The sequence below is a fragment of the Sebastes fasciatus genome, chromosome 1, assembly GCF_043250625.1.
Source record: "Sebastes fasciatus isolate fSebFas1 chromosome 1, fSebFas1.pri, whole genome shotgun sequence".
Lineage (NCBI taxonomy): Eukaryota > Metazoa > Chordata > Actinopteri > Perciformes > Sebastidae > Sebastes > Sebastes fasciatus.
This window is the reverse complement of record NC_133795.1, coordinates 36,044,951-36,071,407: the sequence shown is the minus strand read 5'-3', so window position 1 is coordinate 36,071,407 and position 26,457 is coordinate 36,044,951. Positions and strand designations below refer to the sequence as shown.

Below are 26,457 nucleotides of genomic sequence, written 5' to 3'. Positions count from 1 at the left end.
GAAGTGTACACTTTTCTAGTTTTACCTTTACTTTCTAGGTTCCCAGACTTTTCCATGCGGCCTCCAAATAGCAGCTTTTGGCCGGGGGCCTCCTTTTGCAAGAGGTCTTTAAAAACCCAATGACAATACTATTGCAAATGTTAATTTTTTTTTTTTTAAATAAAAATTCAGAATATTTTTCCTTACTTTTATTAACGCATTAATAATAACATTTTGTATTTCAAATCATTAATCATTCCATTAGATTCACTACTTCTGTTTTCCATTACAAGCATTTTTTGTCAGTGTAGTTTTACAACATTCAACAATATTAAGTGTGTGTGTATGTTTGTGTCTGCTCGTCGGGTATTTTCCTTTTAAAAAAATATGTCCATTTTTATGAATTAGCAGCTAGACGCTAGCAACTGAGCTAGCTAGTTACATTTCAGGGGCAGCTTCGTGGCAGGCACAGACCATTACACGTCAACACTGACAGCTTATGAAGTGATAAATGATGTTTCAGAAACATGGGCAATGCAAACAAGATTCCAATATGTTATATATTTTCATAAATTATATTATATAATACTAATAACAATGATATAATATATATATATATATATATATATATATATATGTATATATATATATATATGTATATATATATATATATATATATATATATGGTTTACCATGGTCATCTGACTAGTTCAAAAGAAAATGCCCCTCAGCACTGTGCATTGACCATAGAAATAGAATGAGTTAGCCCGTTACAATGGTCACAGTTCTTTGCAATGGCAACGGTACACACAAAAATGTCTGCTGCTCTGACTATCCTGCTATGCTGATCTGAATGGGAATGTCCATTCTACTCACATTCTATTTCTATTTATTGAACAAAATGATGAAAAATCATGATGTCCTAAAAGTTGTAAAATTCACTAATAGCTGAATCCACAGTTATTTTCCTCAGCATAATAAACACACAGCTTCCTGCTAGCTGTATGCGGCTGTAATAATGGATGTATTGGCTGTAATTCATCACTTTTATTATCTTCTAATACACCCATGGGCTGTATGCTGTAAGCCTGTACCGTGGTGGATGTATTAACGTCTCTGTTCCCAAACAACCGGCTATCGGCCAGTAGCTAGTAGTGCTAGTAGCATGACATCAACAGAATTTAATGTAGTTGTAGGCTTTTTATTAACACGTAGGACACTTTATGCTCCTCTGGGAAGCAGAGGAGCAAAAGAGTTAAATAAATAAGTAAGTAAGTAAGTAAATAGTTATAATAGTATGCATATTTATAATATTTGTATTGCTTACACAGGTCATTTCGGTAGAGACATTAAAATTATGACAATAGAATATAAATCATTTTGTTTAACTTTTGTATGGCTGTTTGTAGGCGGACGTTTAACTAGCGTCATTATGGTAGTCAACTTGATTACAGTCCAAAATGGCGGAGGCGTAGGTCTGCTACTGGCCGCTGGTGTTGCAATGGAACATATAATTGACTTTCACGTCTTAGCAATATGTTCTTTGGACCAGCTAACAACCCTACAGAAAATGATATGTGCCTTAAAGGTACAGTGTTTAGGACTTGACAACATCTAGTGGTGTGGTTGCAGATGCAACCTACTGAGAACCCCTCTGCTCACTCCTCCCTTTCCAAGACTGCTGTAACCTGAGCCTCTAGGTGCAAAACCATAGTAACGCTGTTCACCTCGCTCAGGGGCCATCCTTACCATAATAACACTACTTTAGGAGCAACAGATGTCAGACACTACTGCAGTTTCAAAAGCGTGTTGGAGAATTACGCTGGCTTTCAGGTAATGTTAAAATGCAAAAGGCTCTCGCTAGAGCTACTCTGGCACTGTAGAAACATGGTGGAGCAACATGGCGGACTCCAGAGGACCCGCTACCTATGTAGATATTAAGGGCTATTCTAAGCTAACGCAAACACAAACATTTCTTAGTTTCAGGTTTATACAGTAATGAAAACACAGTTATGAAATATTATATTCCATTTCTGCTAATAGATCCCCGAAATGTTACACACTGTTCCTTTAAGATGTCTTCAAAGGTCACGTGACCCTCATCCTGCAGGTAGTAGCGGCCCATCCAGAGGTCAGAGGTCAGGTGTTGGAGGCGACAGAGGTCTCCTGCTGCAGCAGTAGGTCGACTGCAGCCTCCACGTCCTCCACCACGTGATTCGGCTCCACCAGGTCTGGCTCGAGCACCAGATCTCTGTGACCGTGGAACACCATCTCTGTGATGGCATTGCTCCGGTCGCTAGGCAACGGGGAGCCAGGGTTATAGACACCTGTGCACACCTGTAGACAGGTAGAGCAACTCTGTGTTAATGACAGACTTTAATACAACATGTTATTATCAGAGGGTCACTGGGAACTCAGCAAACTACGACTGTATTTCTGACCCGTCAGACTTAGTTTTAGTGATCACTGTGATGTCACTGTGATGTCACCGTGTAACCAGATCTCAGATATTAACTTGGAGAGTACAAAGTTATTATTACTGATGACTAAATAAATAAGACCAGAGTTGAAAACATCCTTTAACCTACCAGTATGGAGCGACACTGAGCAGCAGCAGACACCAGCTCCTCCTCCGGCACAGCCATCGTCACCGTACTCCCCGTTCCCTGGGCAACAAGCTTGGAGGTGGTCGTCATGGCAGCATGCTGCTGACCCAGGTAGCGGTTGTACAGGTTAGCACCGTAGATATCCGTCATCAGGTTGTCACTAGGCAACAAGAGGAGGTTTGTTACCCAATGTAGTAGATGGCATTAGGTCACCTGACGGCGTAGACGATGTTGTGGAAGGTTTGGCTACCCAATGGCGTAAATGGTGTTATGGGCGGTTTAGTTATTCAACGGCGTAGATGATGTTTTGGACAGTTTGGTTACCCAACAGCATAGATGTTGTTATGGACGGTTTGGCTACCCAATGGCGTAGATGGTGTTATGGATGGTTTGGCTACCCTATGGCGTAGATGGTGTTATGGACGGTTTAGTTACCCGACGGCGTAAATGGTGTTATAGAAAATTTTGTTACCCAATGTTGTAGATGGTGTTATGGACGGTTTGGCTATTCAATGGTGTAGATGGTGTTATGGACGGTTTGGTTACCCAATGACATAGATGGTGTTATGGACGGTATGGTTACCCAATGTTGTAGATGGTGTTATGGACGGTTTGGCTATTCAATGGTGTAGATGGTGTTATGGACGGTTTGGTTACCCAATGGCATAGATGGTGTTATGGACGGTATGGTTACCCAATGGCGTAGATGGTCGATGGACGGTTTGGCTACCCTATAGCGTAGATGGTGTTATGGTCGGTTTGGCTACCCTATGGCATAGATGGTGTTATGGACAGTTTGGCTACCCTATGGCGTAGATGGTGTTATGGACAGTTTGGCTACCCTATGGCGTAGATGGTGTTATGGACAGTTTGGCTACCCTATGGCGTAGATGGTGTTATGGACGGTTTGGCTACCCAATGGCGTAGATGGTGTTATGGACAGTTTGGCTACCAAATGGCGTAGATGGTCGATGGACGGTTTGGCTACCCTATAGCGTAGATGGTGTTATGGTCGGTTTGGCTACCCTATGGCATAGATGGTGTTATGGACAGTTTGGCTACCCTATGGCGTAGATGGTGTTATGGTCGGTTTGGCTACCCTATGGCATAGATGGTGTTATGGACAGTTTGGCTACCCAATGGCATAGATGGTGTTATGGACGGTATGGTTACCCAATGGCGTAGATGGTCGATGGACGGTTTGGCTACCCTATAGCGTAGATGGTGTTATGGTCGGTTTGGCTACCCTATGGCATAGATGGTGTTATGGACAGTTTGGCTACCCAATGGCATAGATGGTGTTATGGACGGTATGGTTACCCAATGGCGTAGATGGTCGATGGACGGTTTGGCTACCCTATAGCGTAGATGGTGTTATGGTCGGTTTGGCTACCCTATGGCATAGATGGTGTTATGGACAGTTTGGCTACCCTATGGCGTAGATGGTGTTATGGTCGGTTTGGCTACCCTATGGCATAGATGGTGTTATGGACAGTTTGGCTACCCAATGGCATAGATGGTGTTATGGACGGTATGGTTACCCAATGGCGTAGATGGTCGATGGACGGTTTGGCTACCCTATAGCGTAGATGGTGTTATGGTCGGTTTGGCTACCCTATGGCATAGATGGTGTTATGGACAGTTTGGCTACCCTATGGCGTAGATGGTGTTATGGACAGTTTGGCTACCCTATGGCGTAGATGGTGTTATGGACGGTTTGGCTACCCAATGGCGTAGATGGTGTTATGGACAGTTTGGCTACCCTATGGCGTAGATGGTGTTATGGACAGTTTGGCTACCCTATGGCGTAGATGGTGTTATGGACGGTTTGGCTACCCAATGGCGTAGATGGTGTTATGGACAGTTTGGCTACCAAATGGTGTAGATGGTGTTATGGACGGTTTAGTTACCCTACGGCATAGATAGTGGTTAGCTTGTGGTCTTGGTTCTGCAGTCTCAGCAGGTGCTCGGCATACTGGTATGTCAGCAGACTGGGTTTTCCCAGCAGCGCCTGGTACTGAAGCTCTCGACCCGTCAGCTTCCTGTAGACGGACTCCAGACACAGCATGAACATCCCGTGACCAAACCTATGGCAACACAGCAGGGTCAAAACTCATCAACATGAACATGATTTACCGGTATTGTGGATAACCGTGATATTTTAAAATGAAATATTGATATCACGTTAATAATACACATATGATAATATTGTGTAAATAATCCAGCAACTCTTAAATTATTTTATATATACAGTTTAGGTTATAGACTCTCTCTCCACCTCCCTACACTCGTATTTTGAGTAATTCATTTGTCAAGAAAGTGACGAAACGTACAATAAACAAAGTTAAAGATGAATTTAACCGAAAGCATCATTTTATATTTTTTCAAATTTTTTATAGATAATATCATTATTATAAATTCTTTTGGCCCCAATAATGGTGTCGTGAAACTCTGATATTGTGACAGCCCTAGCCTGGCGATATGGGAGCTAACAGGTTAAACAGACTTCCTGTTGTGTGTTGGTTACCGTGGTGAAGGGGCCTCGGCCATCCACATCAGGTCCATGTTACAGGCAAGAACCGGCAGCTGGGCCGGCACCTGAGGATCATACATGCCACCTGGACTCCCATTGGTCAGGAGCACGTCAATCAGTAGCTGCAGGTTGGTCTCCCATCTTATTGGCTCTCCGAACAGGATGATCGCTAGGGCAACACAAGAAGACAGTGAGGAATAGTCAACAAAATAAGAGCCAGGAAACATAAATTGATAGATAGGGCTGTGTTTTTTTATTCTTCTGTTTATTGAGTTCAATTTAGATTACTTTTATTTTATTTTTATTTTAAAGCCCATTTATATGTTTTTAAAATTATATTATTATTTATTTTATTTGCTTGTGTTTCTATCGTGTCGAAATATCTTTTCAGGTCTCATGTAAATAAAAAAAGTCCATTCCCTCCATTAAACCTTTATTTAAACTTTGTGAAAACACTCTGACAAAGATCTCTGTTTGACTTTACTTAGACAAAGGTGAACTGTGACAGCATCACTGTATGAATGAAGAGCGGAAACAAGTAATACCAAGATAAGAATATGAAATAAATAAATATAAAGTGAATACAAACTACAGAATATTAAAGTAAAACCATAAACAGTGTATTATATATTTGATGTGTAGTTACCTTCTATTTTAGGAAGAGTCTTCAGAAGAGACGACTGAAACAGAGAAAATACTGTTAGATTACGGAGCTGTTGTCAGAGACCTGAAGTCACCCATCACAGGTACAGTACTCACAGATAGCTTGGGTCTCCTGTTGTGGTCAACCATGTCCAGCAGGGGGAAATGTTCTCTGAGCTGCTCGACGCTCACGACCTTCTGGAAACCCAAACTGACAACACGGTCAAGGCTTCAAACGTGAATCTTTCAGACGTTTTACACCTGCTGTGGTTCACTGTATAAAACTTGTAAAACTATATATATATAGTTTTTATATATATATATGACTGAACATGATTTCAATTATTGAAACTCTAAATACTACAATTCCCATGAGCCTCAGGTGCTGTTGCCATGGAGAAGAAGCCAGTCAAAGGTCAGATGTGAAGGATACGTGTTGGCGATGTCTGTCACCGGTCCCTGTCCAGACACCAGCACACATTTATCATGAAAACTCTTCAACATTCGCAAAGGACTGTGGGAAAGAACCACCTGCTCCGGGGCGATCTACAGACAGAGAGACAGAGAGAGAGAGAGAGAGAGAGAGAGAGAGAGAGAGAGAGAGAGAGAGAGAGAGAGAGAGAGAGAGAGAGAGAGAGAGAGAGAGAGAGAGAGAGAGAGAGAGAGAGAGAGAGAGAGAGAGAGAGAGAGAGAGAGAGAGTCACATGACGCCCTTGCCAAAGTGCCGCCCTTAGCCAATTACCTAGTTAACCTATATGGACGCGCCGGCCCTGCCCGTCATCATCACCTGCGTCCCGTCAACGTCAACTACGTCCTGTGAACGTCAGCTGCGTCCTGTCAATATCGTCACCTACGCTCATCACTTTGTTCTCACCTATGTCCCGTCGACGTCACATATGTCCAGTTGTCGTCACCTACGTCCTTTCAACATCGTCCCGTCTACGATACGTATGTCCTTTCAATATGATCACCTACGCTCATCACCTACGTCCTGCCATCATCACCTACATGAGCTGCATCTCCCGATACTTGACACTGATTGGTTTGTAGACGGGCTGTCCTGTCCTCTCGTATCCTCTTTCTCTAATCTTTTTGGTTTGGATCAAATTGGAGAGTCAGAAGGTTAGGACCAAACGAGGTGTGAAAGGGTCCTAAACCGCACGATCATATCACTTTAAATCACACAGAGATTTAAAACAATACTATAATCTGAACACAAACAAGCAGACATGAAAATAAAATAAATTAAAATCTCTCTCTCTCTCTCTCTCTCTCTCTCGTCACACCATCTCTGTGACAGGTCTGTTCTACACCTATCTGTCCTACCTGGACCTCCAACAGGTGAGACAGCTGCTGGGCCTTGTGCTGTCTTTGACAGCTTCCTGCATTTGTGACGAAGATGACAGGAAACAGGAAGTTGTTGTTTCGGTCCACAAGCTTCCGGAAAGCTCGACGAGCTGCCGGAATCAACGAGCCGCCGCGAAGCAGGACGCCGTCCACGTCGAAGAGGACGCCCGCCTGTTGGAGACAAGACGGGTCATAGAGACAGACAGGTCAGGTCATATATGTACATATATACATATTGGTATATACATATACTAATAAATAAATAAATATGTATATATATATATATATACACACACACACACATATACTGTATACATATATACTGGAAAAACAAAGTTTGGAAACTTGTGTTTGGTGGATTATTTCTCTGTTGTTACAATGCTAATTGGCATTGTATTTCACATCGTTGGAAAGCCTGTTTATTTACCTTCGCAATGATGTCCAACTTGTAAGGATCATGCATTTGTGGGACGAGCAGCACAGCTGATTATGTGGGTAGCGCCCAAGAAAAATTTGCCAAAATGCTCTGCCAATGGTAAAAAGTGTATTCTCATAAGGCTACCAGGAAGCCTGCAATGACTGCCCTTCACCGTCAGGCCCGTTTGCGCTGGTGTCGACAACACAGACAATGGAACCTGAACATGTGGGGGAATGTCATGTTCAGTGATGAGTCCCGGTTCTGTCTACCAAAGTTGGATGGCAGAGTCAAAGTATGGAGACGACACGGAGAACGCTATGCTGATCGTTGCACCGATGGAGTAACAGCTTTTGGTGGGGGCAGTGTCATGGTGTGGGGCGGCATCTCCCTCACTGGCAAAACAAGGCTTGTCATCATTGAAGGCCATCTCAATGCAGTGAGATATCGGGATGAGATTCTGCAGCCAGTGGCGATCCCATACCTCCACAATCTGGGACCTAACTTCATCCTCCAAGAAACAATGCTCGCCCCCACAGAGCCAGGGTTATCACAGACTACCTCCACAATGTGGGAGTAGAGAGAATGGAACGGCCTGCCAAGAGTCCACACCTCAACCCAATTCAACACTTGTGGGATCAGCTTGGGCGTGCTGTACGTGTTAGTGACCGACACAACCTCGTTGGCTGACCTGCAACGAATCCTGGTTGAGGAATGGAACGCCATCCCACAGCAACATGTGACCAGGTTGGTGACCAGCATGAGGAGGAGGTGACAGGCTGTTGTGGCTGCGTATGGATCTTCCACCGCTACTGAGGCTTCTGACATATTGTATTAAATGAATAAAGCGTAAAATTGCCAATATGCCTTGTTTGTTCCTTGTTACTGATAGAGAGTTCAATCATCCAATCCACCAAACAACTCAAAACAAGAGTCAACACCAACAGGAGAATACACTGTTTACCATTGACGGAGCATTTTGGCAAATTTTTCTTGGGCGCTACCCACATAATCAGCTGTGCTGCTCATCCCACAAATCCATGATCCTTACAGGTTGGACATCATTGCGAAGGTAAATAAACAGGCTTTCCAACAATGTAAAATACAATGACCATTAGCATAGTAACAACAGAGAAATAATCCACCAAACACAAGTTTCCAAATTTTTTTTTCTCCAGTTTATATACACACATACATATACACTCACCGGCCACTTTATTAGGTACAAGGTGTACCTAATAAAGTGGCCGGTGCTAGTACCGGGTGGTCTTCTGCTGCTGTAGCCCATCTACTTCAAGGTTGGACGTGTTGTGCGTTCAGAGATGGTGTTCTGCATGCCTTGGTTGTAACGAGTGGTTATTTGAGTTACTGTTGCCTTTCTATCATCTCGAACCACTCTGCCCATTCTCCTCTGACATCAACAAGGCATTTTCTTCCACACAACTGCCGCTCACTGGATATGTTCTCTTGTTTGGACCATTCTCTGTAAACCCTAGAGATGGTTGTGCGTGAAAATCCCAGTAGATCAGCAGTTTTTGAAATACTCAGACCAGCCCGTCTGGCACCAACAACTATGCCACGTTCAAAGTCACTTAAATCCCCTTTCTTCCCCATTCTGATGCTCGGTTTGAACTTCAGCAAGTCGTCTTCACCACGTCTAGATGCCTAAATGCATTGAGTTGCTGCCATGTGATTGGCTGATTAGCTATTTGTGTTATCAAGCAATTGAACAGGTGTGCCTAATAAAGTGGCCGGTGAGTGTATACACACATACATATATATGCATATATTAAAATATACAGTATATGCATATATTAATGTATATGTAAATATACAGTATATACTAATATATACACACACATACACACATATACAGTATGTAATATATAGTATATATATATATAATATATATATATATATATACACTAATATATAGTATATATGTATATACTATATATATATATAAATATACAGTATATTTACACACATATACTAATATATATTTATATATACAGATACAGTATATATACACATATATACATATACTAATATATTCTTAAAGTAATTAACTTCCATTGTAAATTAGATGAACTTTGAGACCGAAATATTTCCAGTCGTCAATTTCTTTTAGGATATCACATTTACATTTCAGTCTAATATTTTCACATGTATTTGTAATAACTGCTGTAGGTGTTTTTTATAAATATAATTTCTATTTATCCCACTATTAATTATAGTAAATATTATATTACAGTCAAGTTTGGAAGTTCTTTAAAACTTCGTCAAACAAGTTTAAAGGTGATGATGAGCAGCTGAACTGTCACTCAGGAGGACACGTGACCAAGCCTGAACCCTAAAACTTAATGGGGATGATAAGCAGGTCCTCACAAGGGAGGTGAGTCCCTTTAATGTCAGTCTTTCCCCACAAAACACAAAACACCAACACACACACACTGACCTGACGGCTGGTCGACATGGATCTGACCGTCTGCTGCAGGAAACCTCGACACCACATGACGCCTGTCTGTCTGTCAGAGACGAGCTGTCTGCTGCTCATTTATACTGACAGAGCCGTGACATCCTCAGGGGGAGGGGACACACACACACTCACAAACACACACACACACGCACAGGCACACTCACAAACACACACACACACACACAAACACTCACAAACACACACACTGATTAAATGCGGCTGACGGCAGTTTCCCCCTCACATGACATCACATGCAGCGTTCAGCCATTAATCAGCCAATCACATGCTGCAGAATGCTGCAACCAATCAACCAATCAGCTGGCAGACTGAAACCACATTATGAGACAGACAGAGGCACTCTGAGGAAGCTCAAAACTGAAGAGGACAGACGGACAGACAGAAATAGGAGAGACAGAGGACCTGGTATTAACATGCGTCCTGGGTGATCCGATCACAAGTGGACAGCTCTTGCGATTGGATCCACGGGGTCTCACTGTGCTCCTCATGTGAATAAATGGCTTCTGTGTTCTACTGTATTCTGTCGGTACAACTGTATTTTATTAAAATACTGTATATCTTATCTACAGGCTATAGGACTAGGCAGAGGAAGTGCATTATTAACATACTGTCGGTAATGTGTCAGTGTTTTTGTTGCGGTGCTCTGCACAGATTTGCCGTTGCCTGGTCTGGTCTGAAGGTCCCCGAGGGCCGCCGGTAGACAATAATCTTATGTTTTTAGGTTCATAAAATTAACCTAAATTCACGAATTTGAAGGATAGGCTATTACTACTGCCGTCTCCCGCCGGTTAAAAACCACAACGCATTTGGTCTTCGCAAACGGAAATGATGTAGGCTACGTGTTTATTTGCATATAGAGCGTGAACTCATCAGAGGCCTGTACTAGGAAGCCGGTTCAACATACCCAGGGTATCTTCTCCTTATCTGGTTTAACTAACCCTAACAACCGAGATCACGCTAAGCGGTCCTACGACGCTGGTTATCGACTCGGTAAGTCAACCCAGGGTTTCTCAGTCTGGCTGTGAGCGCGTTCACATGAACGGGGCGGTGTTTGCAGCATCTGACCAATCACAGACACGGACAAGTCCACAGACTTGCAGACGGACAGGCAGAGCGGCACATTTTACAAAGAGTAAACTATATTAGACAAATACGAAGAAATTAAACACATAATCCAGGCTAAAAGTAACACAGTTGAAGCTGCCAAATGCAGGAAGAACAGCTGGAAAAATAAAAAAATCCTGACGTGTGAATGCGTAAATTAACAGATTTATTAATTTAACGGAACACTCAAAAGTCAGATACTCGTCTAGATACAGACATAGGCAAAGTTGTTGGTACCCTTCCGTTAAAGAGAGAAAAACCCACAATGGTCACTGAAATAACTTGAAACTGACAAAAGTAATAATAAATAAAAATTTACTGAAAATGAACTAATGAAAATCAGATATTGTTTTTGAATTGTGGTTCAACAGAATCATTTTAAAAAACAAACTAATGAAACTGACCTGGACAAAAAATGATGGTACCCCTAGAAAAGATGTAAAATAATGTGACCATAGGGACATGTTAAACTAAGGTGTGTCCTGTAAATAGCATCACAGGTGTCTTCAAACTTGTAATCAGTCAGTCTGCCTATTTAAAGGGTGAAAAGTAGTCACTGTGCTGTTTGGCATCATGGTGTGTACCACACTGAACATGGACCACAGAAAGCTAAGGAGAGAGTTGTCTCAGGAGATTAGAAAGAACATTATAGACCTTCATGTTAAAGGTAAAGGCTATAAGACCATCTCCAAGCAGCTTGATGTTCCTGTGACTACAGCTGCTCATATTATTCAGAAGTTTAAGGTCCATGGGACTGTAGCCAACCTCCCTGGACGTGGCCGCAAGGGGAAAATTGATGACATATTGAAGAGACGGATAATACGAATGGTAACCAAAGAGCCCAGAACAACTTCCAAAGAGATTAGAGGTGAACTCCAAGGTCAAGGTACATCAGTGTCAGATCGCACCATCCGTCACTGTTTGAGCCAAAGTGGACTTAATGGAAGATAACCGAGGAGGACACCAAATCATAAAAAAACGAGACTGGAATTTTCCAAAATGCATATTGACAAGCCACAAAGCTTCTGGGAGAATGTCCTTTGGACAGATGAGACAAAACTGGAGCTTTTTGGCAAGTCACATCAGCTCTATGTTCACAGACGAAGAGATGAAGCATCCAAAGAAAAGAACACTGTACCTAATGTGAAACATGGAGGAGGCTCGGTTATGTTATGGGGCTGCTTTGTTGCATCTGGCACAGGGTGTCTTGAATCTGTGCAGGGTACAATGAAATCTCAAGACTATCAAGGCATTCTGGAGCGAAATGTGCTGCCCAGTGTCAGAAAGCTTGGTCTCAGTTGCAGGTCATGGGTCCTCAAACAGGATAATGACCCAAAACACACAGCTAAAAACACCCAAGAATGGCTAAGAACAAAACATTGGACTATTCTGAAGTGGCCTTCTATGAGCCCTGATCTAAATCCTATTGAACATCTGTGGAAGGAGCTGAAACATGCAGTCTGGAGAAGGCACCCTTCAAACCTGAGACAGCTGGAGCAGTTTGCTCACGAGGAGTGGGCCAACATACCTGTCGACAGGTGCAAAAGTCTCATTGAGAGTTACAGAAATCACTTGATTGCAGTGATTGCCTCAAAAGGTTGTGCAACAAAATATTAAGTTAAGGGTACCATCATTTTTGTCTAGGCCAGTTTCATTAGTTTGTTTTTTTAAATGATTCTGCTGAACCATAATTCAAAAACAATATCTGATTTTCATTAGTTAATTTTCAGTGAATTTTTATTTATTATTACTTTTGTCAGTTTCAAGTTATTTCAGTGACCATTGTGGGTTTTTCTCTCTTTAACGGAAGGGTACCAACGATTTTGCCTACGTCTGTATAAATAGCTTTTAAATGTATAACGGATGACTGGATTACACCTAATCATGCCCAGTAATAACATTGTGGCATGTATGACTATTTGTTCCTTCTTACAGCTGCGTCCCCCCTCTCAGGCGGTGTGGAACAGACTCAAGAGGAAGTTAAAAAATAAGTATGAAAATATAATTCAAAGCAGTAAACAACCACATCATACAGCCAGCTGTCCTTCCTGCATCTGTCAATTTAATCTGTATTGTTTTTAGTCTGGATTATGACTTAAACTTCTTCATATGTGTGTAATATTACCATACGATCCGCGCACTCAGCTCTCCGGAGCAGGTTATGTGTTCAGCATCAGTTACCATGGTGATCTACCCCGGTAAGAAGTGAACCAGCTTCGTAGGACTGAAAACCCAGAGTTAACCCTGAAGTTACCTCGATAACGCCATATCCTGCTTCGTAGTACAGGTCTCTAGTGTCTCCAGGTGTTGGGGAGCTCTAATGCATGTTTTAAAAGGTTATTACAGCCGTTAGTGTCTTTTATTCAAACAGAATATCAGAAGGATTTCTTTAAAACCATCAGCTCGAGGTGGTCTTTGTGAGTCTCTGTGGTGGTTTTGAGTTTCTTTGTGGTGGTTTTGAGTCTCTGTGGTGGTTTTGAGTTTCTTTGTGGTGGTTTTGAGTCTCTGTGGTGGTTTTGAGACTCTTTGAGGTGATTTGAAGTTTCTTTGTGGTGGTTTTAAATCTTCAGGGCTTCTGAAGACCTGCAGATTCTCTGTTCTCTTAAAATCTGTAGAACCAACAAAACACGACGAGAACAAATAACTGAGCTGAACAATGTTTTAATAAGAAACAGGCCGAGTATAAAAATGAGCCGATATTTACATCAACAGACAGACAGGTTACAGACAGACGGGTTACAGTCCCAGCAGAGTTCTTGCCGCTTGACTCTGAGCCTGAAGAGTCTCGCTGGCGTAACGCTGCAACAACTCCATCTTCTTCCTCCTGACCAGAGCCTCCTCCACCTGAGAGACAGACAGGTCAGACAGAGAGACAGACCAGTCAGACAGAGAGACAGACCAGTCAGACAGAGAGACAGACCAGTCAGACAGAGAGACAGACCAGTCAGACAGAGAGACAGACAGGTCAGACAGAGTGTTGTGAGGACATTTTTTCCGGTCCTTACTACTTCAAAGGACTATCTGAATGTTCAGACTTGTTTTTAAGGGTCAGGTTCAGGGTCCTGGGTCAGGGTCAGGGTCAGGTTAAAAGAGAGGCGGTCTACACCTATAGGTGTAGCTTATGGTGCATGGGGACGTAGTCACACGTGTATACTTCAGCTAACTTCGTCATGTCCGTCTCTAGCTCTCCCTTTGAATGCATTTAACATAAATGTCAGTATATGGGTGCTCTACAGTTGTAGCGTCGGCCCATTTGACCACGGAGATGAGAGTGACGGCCGGCTCGACCGCACGTTACCGCGATACGATAACGTTTCCTGTCCTTGACAGAGTTAGCGTGCAGCTTTAGCCGTGATTTATAGCTCTGCTTTTAATATGTGAAACCCAAAGTGTTTCCATACTTTACTGGATGTGTAGTGTTTACCACGCTGGATTTAACATTTGAGGGTGCGGGTTGTATCCACGCTGACCCTCCAACGTTTTATACTTTCTCGGCTGGGCTCACTGTGGTTTGTTTTGCTTTTGACAGATACGGAACGGATATGACGTCACATTACTCAGACTACAATAATAAAAAAAGTTAACTTCCTTCTACCTCCACATAGACTCAAATGAAGCAAATTGATCAATTCTGGAATTAAAACATCCATTTCAAAATCATTAAAAAAAAAAATAAAAAAATCCCGATACATGATGAATTGATTTTTTCCCCCATCCCAAACATGTACAGAAAGACAGACGTGTGTGTGTGTGTGTGTGTGTGTCTCTCACCTCTTTCTGTGAAGGAACAGGTACGTGTGCGATGAAGGTGACACCCCCCTCCTCTCCCTCCTGCTCCTCCCGGCTCTCCTCATCATCAGGCTGCACACACACACAAAACAAACACCTCACTGACAGGAAGTTCCACGTGTTGCCCTGCCCACCACCTCCACCGCCTGTAGACCGTCTCAATATAATAATATTATTCAATCCATTAGTTCATTAGTTTAGTCAATCAGCGATTGAGACGCTGCATATGACAGGAAGAGCGGTTTACAGGACGTGAGGTTGAGTTCAGGGACATCAGATCTGAGTCGGTTCATGGAGACTGAAGAGGTGATGCTGAAAGACTTCTGCTGTTCTACAAAACTCCTGGAATGTAAAGGGACAGTTCACCTCTTCCTTGTGGATGGTATAGATGCTCTTCTCCTCCTCCTCCTCCTCTTCCTCCTGTTGTTTGTCTCCTGACAGACGAGCGTCCTTCTCTGCTTTCCACCTCTGCGCCGCCTCCAACACAGCTACACACAATACACTGATTGAATACATAAAATAATCTGAACGCATACTTAATGCAATAAAAATAATAATCTGACAATATACGTAATAATGTGACAACATATGTAATGGAATAATCTGATTGTATACGTAATAAAATAATCTGATTGTATAAATAATAAAATAATCTGATTGTATAAATAATAAAATAATCTGACGGTGTACATAATAAAATAATCAAACCTTGTTTCTCGTACTGCGTCTCCAGAGGAAGCAGCACTCCGTCGTCTTCGTCTCTGTAACCGTAATACTCTGCATCCACTTCCTTCATCAACTCCGCCCTCGTCTTCCTCAGCGCCGGGGCAGCTGGGAGTCACATAATGAGAGAGAACCGATCAGACGATGGAACAGTGACGGATGGTTTGATAGAAATCAGGCAGTAAAGACGGTTTATTTACGTACGCTCCTTCTCAAACAGCTCTCTGACTCCGGGCAGGTCTCTGGCTGCTCCAAAGTATTTGTATCCTCGATTTCCTGGAACCTCCTTCCCCTCATGATCCAACATCCTCGGACCGACTCGCTGAAACACACAAACACGTCATCACACTATACCTCAAAAACACGTCATCACACTATACCTCAAAAACACGTCATCACACTATACCTCAAAAACACGTCATCACTCTATACCTCACAAACACGTCATCACACTATACCTCACAAACACGTCATCACACTATACTTCACAAACACGTCATCACACTATACCTCACAAACACGTCATCACTCTATACTTCACAAACACGTCATCACTCTATACCTCACAAACACGTCATCACTCTATACTTCACAAACACGTCATCACACTATACCTCACAAACACGTCATCACACTATACCTCACAAACACGTCATCACTCTATACCTCACAAACACGTCATCACTCTATACTTCACAAACACGTCATCACACTATACCTCACAAACACGTCATCACACTATACCTCACAAACACGTCATCACTCTATACCTCACAAACACGTCATCACTCTATACCTCACAAACACGTCATCACTCTATACCTCACAAACACGTCATCACTCTATACCTCACAAACACGTCATCACACTATACCTCACAAACACGTCATCACTCTATACCTCACAAACACGTCATCACTCTATACCTCACAAACACGTCATCACTCTATACCTCACAAACACGTCATCACACTATACCTCACAAACACGTCATCACACTATACCTCACAAACACGTCATCACTCTATACCTCACAAACACGTCATCACTCTATACCTCACAAACACGTCATCACTCTATACCTCACAAACACGTCATCACTCTATACCTCACAAACACGTCATCACTCTATACCTCACAAACACGTCATCACACTATACCTCACAAACACGTCATCACTCTATACCTCACAAACACGTCATCACTCTATACCTCACAAACACGTCATCACACTATACCTCACAAACACGTCATCACTCTATACCTCACAAACACGTCATCACTCTATACTTCACAAACACGTCATCACACTATACCTCACAAACACGTCATCACACTATACCTCACAAACACGTCATCACTCTATACCTCACAAACACGTCATCACTCTATACCTCACAAACACGTCATCACTCTATACCTCACAAACACGTCATCACTCTATACCTCACAAACACGTCATCACACTATACCTCACAAACACGTCATCACTCTATACCTCACAAACACGTCATCACTCTATACCTCACAAACACGTCATCACTCTATACCTCACAAACACGTCATCACACTATACCTCACAAACACGTCATCACACTATACCTCACAAACACGTCATCACTCTATACCTCACAAACACGTCATCACTCTATACCTCACAAACACGTCATCACTCTATACCTCACAAACACGTCATCACTCTATACCTCACAAACACGTCATCACTCTATACCTCACAAACACGTCATCACACTATACCTCACAAACACGTCATCACTCTATACCTCACAAACACGTCATCACTCTATACCTCACAAACACGTCATCACACTATACCTCACAAACACGTCATCACTCTATACCTCACAAACACGTCATCACTCTATACTTCACAAACACGTCATCACACTATACCTCACAAACACGTCATCACTCTATACCTCACAAACACGTCATCACTCTATACTTCACAAACACGTCATCACACTATACTTCACAAACACGTCATCACACTATACCTCACAAACACGTCATCACTCTATACCTCACAAACACGTCATCACTCTATACCTCACAAACACGTCATCACACTATACCTCACAAACACGTCATCACTCTATACCTCACAAACACGTCATCACACTATACCTCACAAACACGTCATCACTCTATACCTCACAAACACGTCATCACACTATACCTCACAAACACGTCATCACTCTATACCTCACAAACACGTCATCACTCTATACCTCACAAACACGTCATCACACTATACCTCACAAACACGTCATCACTCTATACCTCACAAACACGTCATCACACTATACCTCACAAACACGTCATCACACTATACCTCACAAACACGTCATCACTCTATACCTCACAAACACGTCATCACACTATACCTCACAAACACGTCATCACACTATACCTCACAAACACGTCATCACTCTATACTTCACAAACACGTCATCACACTATACCTCACAAACACGTCATCACTCTATACCTCACAAACACGTCATCACACTATACTTCACAAACACGTCATCACACTATACCTCACAAACACGTCATCACTCTATACCTCACAAACACGTCATCACTCTATACCTCACAAACACGTCATCACTCTATACCTCACAAACACGTCATCACACTATACCTCACAAACACGTCATCACTCTATACCTCACAAACACGTCATCACACTATACTTCACAAACACGTCATCACACTATACCTCACAAACACGTCATCACTCTATACCTCACAAACACGTCATCACTCTATACCTCACAAACACGTCATCATTCTATTTACCGCATAGTCCGGTCCTCCCAGTTCTTTAATCCGGACCTCCCAGTGACCCTTCTCTCTCAGCAGCTTGTTGATCTCATCGTTCAGGTCCCGAATCTTGAACTCCCCGAGACCAGCTGCAGACAGACAGGTCAGAGAGAGAGAGACAGACAGGTCAGAGAGAGAGAGAGAGACAGACAGGTCAGAGAGAGAGAGAGACAGACAGGTCAGAGAGAGTCAGACGGGTCAGAGAGAGAGAGAGACAGTCAGATGTGTTTCTAAACTGATCTGAGATCCTTCACAGAGTTTCAGTTTATTAATGTGATTTAAAGAGGCACTAAACCCCAGCGTTTTCTACCTTAACCATGTGTATGCTCGTGATTAGCATAAGCGATTTACAGGCTAATTGAAAGGGTAACAGCTACTCTTCACTAATACCCTTCTCTCAACAGCCTGCAGTGTCAGGACGGAAGACGTTGGTTTTATAGGAGGGGCGGGGAGGAAGGGGGTTGGTTGGTGACGAAAGATGACGCCATATACGTCACCTGTCTCCAGATCAGCTAATAGCAAAATTCAATTGCAATAACCGGGTTTCAACCAGTATAGGGCATTCACTATACATATTTATTACACAGCTTTGCTGAATACTCGATTCTGATTGGTCAATCACGGCGTTCTACGGTCTGTTATTTCAGTATAACAGACCGTTGCTATGGGTGCAATTCTGATGTCGGACTTGGGCGGACCGTTTTTGTGTCAAATTATTGATTTCTTAAGTAAGTAGCCGTGTAATTAGTGCGATAATGTACAGCTAGCGGGTCATTGTTGTGAAATAAACCCTGATGCAGGACCGTCGTCGGGTCGCCGCATTGCCCTGTCGTGGTTGATTTCACAACAATGACCGGCTTGCTGTACATTATCCCTTACTTATAACACAATATGTAGAAGGGTGACTCATACTCACCATTCTGGATCTGAGCCACCTTCTTTGAGATCTCACTGATGATCTGGAACACACACACACACGCACACGCACACGCACACACACACACACACACACACACACATTAGATATTCTGCTTCATGTTCAGTGCGGCTGACAGTTTGCGATGAAACATGAAACAATTGAGTTAGAAATGATCTGGTTCTTAGATGAAAAGCTACAAGAAGCCTGTGGACATAAAGACCGAAGGAGAGAAGTCAACTACAACTCACAGGGTGCATTTCTCTGACAGACAGACAATCCCATGGCAAAAGCAACAGATGGTCATGGGAAATGTAGTAGTATCTATTTGTCATAATCAAAAACCTAAACCTGTATGATTGGCTGACAGAACAACTACAGGTGATACTACAGGAAGTGGAGCTAATACTTGAGTTAGTACCACGGAGTGTGTACCTGTCGCCTCCATTTCTCAGCTTTAGGAAGTTCACTGCACTCCGACGCCAGAAAAGGTCTCCTCTCCTGCAGACAGGTGAAGACAGGTGAACATCATCATACAGGTTGAACATCAGCCACAGTGAGGCTACAGTGATGGCTTGATTTACAGAAGAAACTAGAATAATTCATGTTGTAGAACACAGAGTATAAACTGACCTTGACTTTTCCCTCCTCCAGCTGAGCCTGTCTGAACCGAGCCAGAGCCGTCCTGAGAGACACAGCAGAGGAACAGTTAAAGCCAGTAGAACCACAGCAGAACATGACGGTCCATTAGAACCAGTAGAAGTCAGTGAATTTTTGTTTTTATTTTGTTTTTGTTTGTCATTTTATTTAGCTAATTCAATGGTCTGCCTCCGAAGAACGAGAGCCACTCTGCTGCTCAGCAGGCAGAGAGAGAGAGAAAAAGGGAGGAAGAGGGAAACGGCATATTTTCACATCTAACTCTGTGAAGTCAGGGTTTATTTCAACCAAGAGCTTCTTCTTGGCTATTTACGCTGAAAGCCACAGTGTTGTGCAGAGCGCTCTCTACTGGAAAAACTAGTTAATAATAATATTAACGAGCTATCAAAACATTGTTACTGAATTATGTTAGTTTAAAAAGAGTGTTTGTATCAGCGCAAATCGGAGAACATGTTCGCCAATACCGATATACTGTATCCGTGAAAGGCCAATATCGGTCGATAAAACTGTCTGACCCTTATTTCTATTTGATTGAATTCAGGGGGCTGTGATCGATATGAGACGATATCATATGCTTATTTAACACAATCGGTTACATTTATATCAACTCACACAAAAAAAAAATCTGCTTGGACGGAAATGGTGACACAGACGTGCCATGGGAATTTCAAAATAAAGGCGTATCTTAAAAGGTCCCATATTTTAAAAAGTGAGATTTTCATGTCTTTTATATTATAAAGCAGGTTTAAGTCCTATTTAAATACTGGGAAAGTATCAAAACACTCAATCCATGGAGAAATACACACAGCCCGTATTCAAAAACTGTGCGTTTGAAACAAGCCGTCAGGATTTTCTGTCCATTTGTGATGTCACAAATCTACAATATTTAGACCATTTCACGGTTTTAAACGTAAACATACTAAATGTTTCCCAGTTTATCTCCTGTTGCAGTGTATGTGAATGACATCAGCTGACAGGATGTAAACATGGACCCAAGCTGTTTCCTAGCAACGCAATTCCGTTGCCATTCCGTTGAAATGCGCTAAAACGGAGTGCTTAAGACAGAGCGTGAATACAGGTATATTCAGTCAGACAGTATGAAAACAATAATGTGTTTTTTGAACATTAAAGTATGTAAACATGTTCTAGTAGAAACCCAAAATACAAACATGAACCTGAAAATGAGCACGATACGTCCCCTTTAAAGCTGTTATGTATCGATGTTTTCACTTTGCATCGATGATATTGGATCGTTGGTCACTGAATCGATATTAAGGGTGTAAGAAAATATCGATACACTCGAGTATTGAAAAATTATGTTTTGAGATACTGTATCAATTCTCAAAAACACTATTGATTTTTAATCAATAGTTTACATGCAAAGATTTGTGGCCGAAAGTGGCTCAGATTGCACAAAAAGTAGTGAATGATGTTGGATGTTACAGGGACTGTGTTCTGTTCTGAATGCATAAAAAAGTAAACTTTTTTTTTTTTTTACTCAAATTTTATACATACAGTGTCTGTTCTTTATATTATGACAGTTTTCCTAAAATTAGATCTTAAAAAAATTGCAATATATCGCCTTGCTCACAGTATAATGATACGCATCGTATCGCCAGATTCTTGGCAATACACAGCCCTAATCAATATATCGATCCAGATCGATATATCATTACACCCCTACAGCGTACACCGACTACACACAGAGGACGGACAGAATATACACACAGAGTACACAGAGCACAGACAAAGTATATACAGAGTACACAGAGTACACAGTCAGTACTTACATGGCCTTCTCAGCGTTTCTCGCCTGTAGAAAAAGACAGATGTTATAATAACACTGCTGATGATCAATGAATCAGGTACGCAACATCAAACATTCAGACAACATTATTAAATCAATATTATGAAATCATTATAATTCAAATTACATCTTTATAGGTTTTATTTTTGTAAAAAGGTGGATGTCTGAAATATATGAAAACGTAAACAAAAAAATAAAATAATGATGAAGACTGGCATCTTCAGCAGTTCAACCACATATATAGTATTGTTAATATAATAAGACTTCACATTATTTTTACATGATGTGAATCTTAAGTTCGAATAAAAGGTTTGATTTGATAAAATGACTAAAATGATTACTTTAAAACAGGAGGCTGAACTGAGGCCAGGACAGGTGCAACCAGCCCACACCAGACTCCATTCACAAATCTATCACTTCAGATCTGGGACTGTCTGAATGAACAACATACAAAAGGTCTTAGGAGAGCTCATCACTCAGCCCTCCCAGGGTTGTTCTGCTGGCTGTAAGCTCAGAGCAACATTGTGTTTGATATTAACTATTACCTTTGTACATAATGTGGATCTATAACCTGAAAGAGTGTTTTGTTTAACACAAGCTTAATACAGCTGCAGCCATCTCACACCAGACTCCATTCACAAATCTGCTACTTAAAGGACCTGAGCTCTGCCTGGCTGACAGAAGACTTTCATCACTGAGTTTGACTACTATTATTAGTTAATTATGTTATTTAAGTGTTTCGGCGAGGCTCAAAGCTTTATGTTGTCCATCGTTACTGAGCCGTTAGCCGCCAGGTGGAGTTAACCAGGTGTGGTTACCAGGTGACCAGGTTATCATGGTAACTAGCTGTGTGTGAGTGTGAAGAGATCCTGTCAGAGTCAGACTGCAGGTCTGCTGCTCACCATCTCTGCTGCTGTTGCTGTTTATGAGCTGATGAAGAATCCGTGTGAGGAAGAATAACTGAAGGAATCTCTAACGATTCACACACGCCGACACAAACAGGAAGTACACCAGCAGCGTCCTCTCCTGTTTCCGGTTCCGGGAAGTCTTTATCGCTGCACTACTGCAAGAGATTAACTACTGCTACTGCCACCTACTGGAGGAGAGGAGCCTCTACCAGCAGCCTACACCACAACAACATACAATACAATCATACAAAATCAAACTACATTCAATTAAAATAATATATAAAATAAACAAATAAAATAAACAAATATAAAATAAAAGTAAAAAAATATCTAAAATACACAAAATACATTTAAATATTCCCATTCAACATTTATTTCTTTGTACTATTTGTATTTGTTATATATATAAACAGCTCTGGAAAAAATTAAGAGACCACTTCAAAATTATCAGCTTCCCTGGTTTTACTATTTATTGGTATGTGTTTGAGTGAGATGAAATTTGTTGTTATATTCTATAAACTACTTACAACATTTCTCCCAAATTTCAAATAAAAATATTGTCATTCAGAGCATTTATTTGCAGAAAATGACAACTGGTGACCATCCATCTTCCTCTTGATCACATTCCAGAGGTTTTCAATGGGATTCAAGTCTGGAGATTGGTCTGGCCATGACAGGGTCCTGATCTGGAGGTCTTTCATCCACACCTTCACTGACCTGGCTGTGTGGCATGGAGAATTGTACTGCTGGAAAAAACACTCCTCAGAGTTGGGGAACATTGTCAGAGCACAAAAGAAGCAAAGAAGAGCCAGGCTGAGGTTTGTACTTGGCTTGTGACAGAAAGACAAATCTGCCCGATTCCAGCCTTGCTGAAGCACCCCCAGATCATCACCAATCCTCCACCAAATTTCACAGTAGGTGCGAGACACTGAGGCTTGTAGACCTCTCCAGGTCTCCGTCTAACCATTAGACGATCAGGTGTTGGGCAAAGCTGAAAATTGGACTCATCAGAGAAGATAACCTTACTCCAGTCCTCTATGGTCCAATCCTTATGGTCTTTTGCAAACCTCAGCCTGGCTCTTCTTTGCTTCTTTGGTGCTCTGACAATGTTTCCCAACTCTGAGGAGTGTTTTTTCCAGCAGAACAATGCTCCATGCCACACAGCCAGGTCAGTGAAGGTGTGGATGAAGGACCACCAGATCAGGACCCTGTCATGGCCAGCACAATCTCCAGACCTGAATCCCATTGAAAACCTCTGGAATGTGATCAAGAGGAAGATGGATGGTCACAAGCCCTCAAACAAAGCCCAGCTGCTTGATTTTTTGCGCATGGAGTGGCATAAAGTCACCCAACAGCAATGTGAAAGACTGGTGGAGAGCATGCCAAGACGCATGAAAGCTGTGATTGTTAAAACATTAGTATTTTGTTGTTTAAAAATTAATATGAACTTGTTTTCTTTGCATTATTCGAGATCTGAAAACACTGCATCTTTTTTGTTATTTTGACCAGTTGTCATTTTCTGCAAATAAATGCTCTAAATGACAATATTTTTATTTGAAATTTGGGAGAAAATGTTGTCAGTAGTTTATAGAATAAAACAAAAATTAAAATTTTACTCAAACACATACCAATAAATAGTAAAACCAGAGAAACTGATAATTTTGAAGTGGTCTCTTAATTTATTCCAGAGCTGTATATACGCATATATACATATATAAATATATATGTATATATACATAGATGTTTATTTATATACATCTCTGTATATACATATATACAGAGATATATATATATACACATACATATATATATATATACAGTATGTCTTTGAAGAAGGTATATATGTCTATTTATATCTTACTGTAATTTATTCTGTGTGTAACATTAGAGTAGCTTAAAGGTTCCATATTAAAAAAAAGTGAGATTTTCATGTTTTTTTATTATAAAGCAGGCTTAAGTCCTATATAAATACTGTGAAAGTATCGAAACGCTCAATCCACGGGGAAATACACACAGCCCGTATTCAGAAACTCTGCATTTGAAACAAGCTGTCAGGATTGCTGCCCATTTGTGATGTCACAAATATACAATATTTAGACCCTTGACAGTTTTAAACGTAAACATTCTAAATGTGTCCCAGTTTATTCCTGTTGCAGTGTATGTGAATGTTATCAGCTGACAAGAAGTACACATGAACCCAAGCTGTTGCCTAGCAACGCATTTCTGTTGCAAATATGTTGCAATTCTGTTGCAATTCTGTTGCAATTCTGTCAAAATGCGCTAAAACGGAGCGTTTCAGACAGACGGTAAATACAGGTATATTCAAGCAGACAGTATTAGGAAAATACGTTTTTTTTTAACATTACAGCATATAAGCATGTTCTAGTAGAAACACAAAATACAAGTAAGAACCTGAAAATGAGCACGATATGGGACCTTTAAAACTGAAGTCAAATTCCTTCTACGCATTCACAGAAATCTGATTCTAATTCTAAATGTAAATAAACACAATAAATTGAAATTTAATAAACTATACAATACAATAAAATAAAATATGAAAATATTCTGTCATCTTCTGCATAATTTGACATGACATGTGAAGTCGACAACTTTTGAAGGTTCTTGAATCATGTAAAGCTCAAACACACATTTTCCTCCATTTACTACAGTTCCATGGCAACTGAGCAAACTCCATGAGGACCATGTGAAATGGTTGAAAGCCCAAGAACAGCTATAAGGTGAGAGTGTGTTATTTTGTTAACATGGAGTTCCCCAACGCTCAACCCTCGGGCCTCTATATGTAGGCTATTGTATATTATGTTTTGATGCTTTTATCAGGCCAAATTATACGAAACGATCACTTATAATCATGCAGAAGACAGGGTGTTTTTAAGGCAATGTGTAAACGCTTTATTTTACGGATATGTCATTTTTTTGGCTAATTTCTTAAGAATATTCCCAGAAATAATTATTTAATTTGTCACTAATCAAAGGGGAATAGACACAGTGTTCGTTTGATACACATCCAATAAATTCATTAATCCCTATCAATTGGAGGTGTAACCTGAAGAGTCATTCAGTCAGAGCACATGAACATGGAAAAGTGAGTATACAATTTAACATACATGTGGAATAAAGTTTTATTTATAAAAATGTAATAGTTAATGAATATTCACCTGTGTTTAAAGGAAATCCATGTTTTTCTCTAATTAGAACCAAATCATTATGACAGCTCATTTCCTCCAGGAAAAGAAAAAAACACACATGTAAAGTTCGACATAATGAAAGTATAAATACTCAGTCAAAATTTAAATTTATTAACTCAAAGTTTTCACTTACTGTCATTATTTTAAATGACTATCTCATAACAAATTTTGACCTTTCATCATTCTAATGCCATAATTTTTTCTTACCGCAAGTATTTTGTATTTTAATCATGCATAACTCGTTTTTTTCTATTAAATCCTATTTATATTTGTCATTTATATTGCCTTTTATATCTTGTCTTAATGCTTTTGGGGTATTATGTAAAGCATGTTGTTGAAAGTTAAACAGTAATGAGCCTCCATACATAAATAGTTCTTTTCAGGAAACATCTTGGTAATTATTCATAAATGACAGATGTGTTAAACAGAACCTTAATTAACTTTTCTTGTGAAAAAAAACTGATCAGACAGGAGTGTG

The 26,457-nt window shown here is 41.0% G+C and overlaps 2 protein-coding genes across 2 annotated transcripts; both read right to left on the bottom strand.

Moving 5' to 3' along the window:
• Positions 1-676: 676 nt before the first annotated feature.
• LOC141774241 (haloacid dehalogenase-like hydrolase domain-containing 5) lies at positions 677-13,645 on the bottom strand. The gene is made up of 10 exons (XM_074646751.1): positions 12,955-13,645; positions 9,981-11,328; positions 7,087-7,278; positions 6,194-6,306; positions 5,878-5,971; positions 5,765-5,798; positions 5,113-5,287; positions 4,496-4,672; positions 2,568-2,745; positions 677-2,316 (listed from the first exon to the last, which is right to left on the bottom strand). Exons 2-10 carry the CDS (start codon positions 10,077-10,079, stop codon positions 2,119-2,121), a joined length of 1,260 nt encoding a protein of 419 aa, XP_074502852.1. The 5' UTR covers positions 10,080-11,328; positions 12,955-13,645; the 3' UTR covers positions 677-2,118.
• Positions 13,646-13,768: 123 nt separating this feature from the next.
• On the bottom strand, positions 13,769-22,911 carry isy1 (ISY1 splicing factor homolog). The gene is made up of 11 exons (XM_074646764.1): positions 22,768-22,911; positions 21,849-21,871; positions 20,035-20,086; positions 19,837-19,902; positions 19,402-19,444; positions 18,462-18,574; positions 15,840-15,957; positions 15,621-15,743; positions 15,279-15,400; positions 14,895-14,984; positions 13,769-13,967 (listed from the first exon to the last, which is right to left on the bottom strand). The coding sequence occupies exons 1-11, from the start codon at positions 22,768-22,770 to the stop codon at positions 13,860-13,862; spliced, it is 861 nt and encodes a 286-aa protein (XP_074502865.1). The 5' UTR covers positions 22,771-22,911; the 3' UTR covers positions 13,769-13,859.
• Positions 22,912-26,457: the final 3,546 nt, after the last annotated feature.

What these genes read in the sequence shown, in the direction of transcription:
- LOC141774241 (XM_074646751.1), bottom strand. Translation starts at nt 10,079, where the DNA reads ATGAGCAGCAGACAGCTCGTCTCTGACAGACAGACAGGCGTCATGTGG. An exon ending in ACAGGAGACCCAAGCTATCT is followed by an intron (nt 5,799 to 5,877) that starts GTGAGTACTGTA and finishes TCTCTGTTTCAG; the next exon opens with TCGTCTCTTCTGAAGACTCT. An exon ending in GCCGAGGCCCCTTCACCACG is followed by an intron (nt 4,673 to 5,112) that starts GTAACCAACACA and finishes GTGTTGCCATAG; the next exon opens with GTTTGGTCACGGGATGTTCA.
- isy1 (XM_074646764.1), bottom strand. An exon ending in GACGCAGTACGAGAAACAAG is followed by an intron (nt 15,401 to 15,620) that starts GTTTGATTATTT and finishes TATTGTGTGTAG; the next exon opens with CTGTGTTGGAGGCGGCGCAG. An exon ending in CTGTTCCTTCACAGAAAGAG is followed by an intron (nt 13,968 to 14,894) that starts GTGAGAGACACA and finishes TCTGTCTCTCAG; the next exon opens with GTGGAGGAGGCTCTGGTCAG.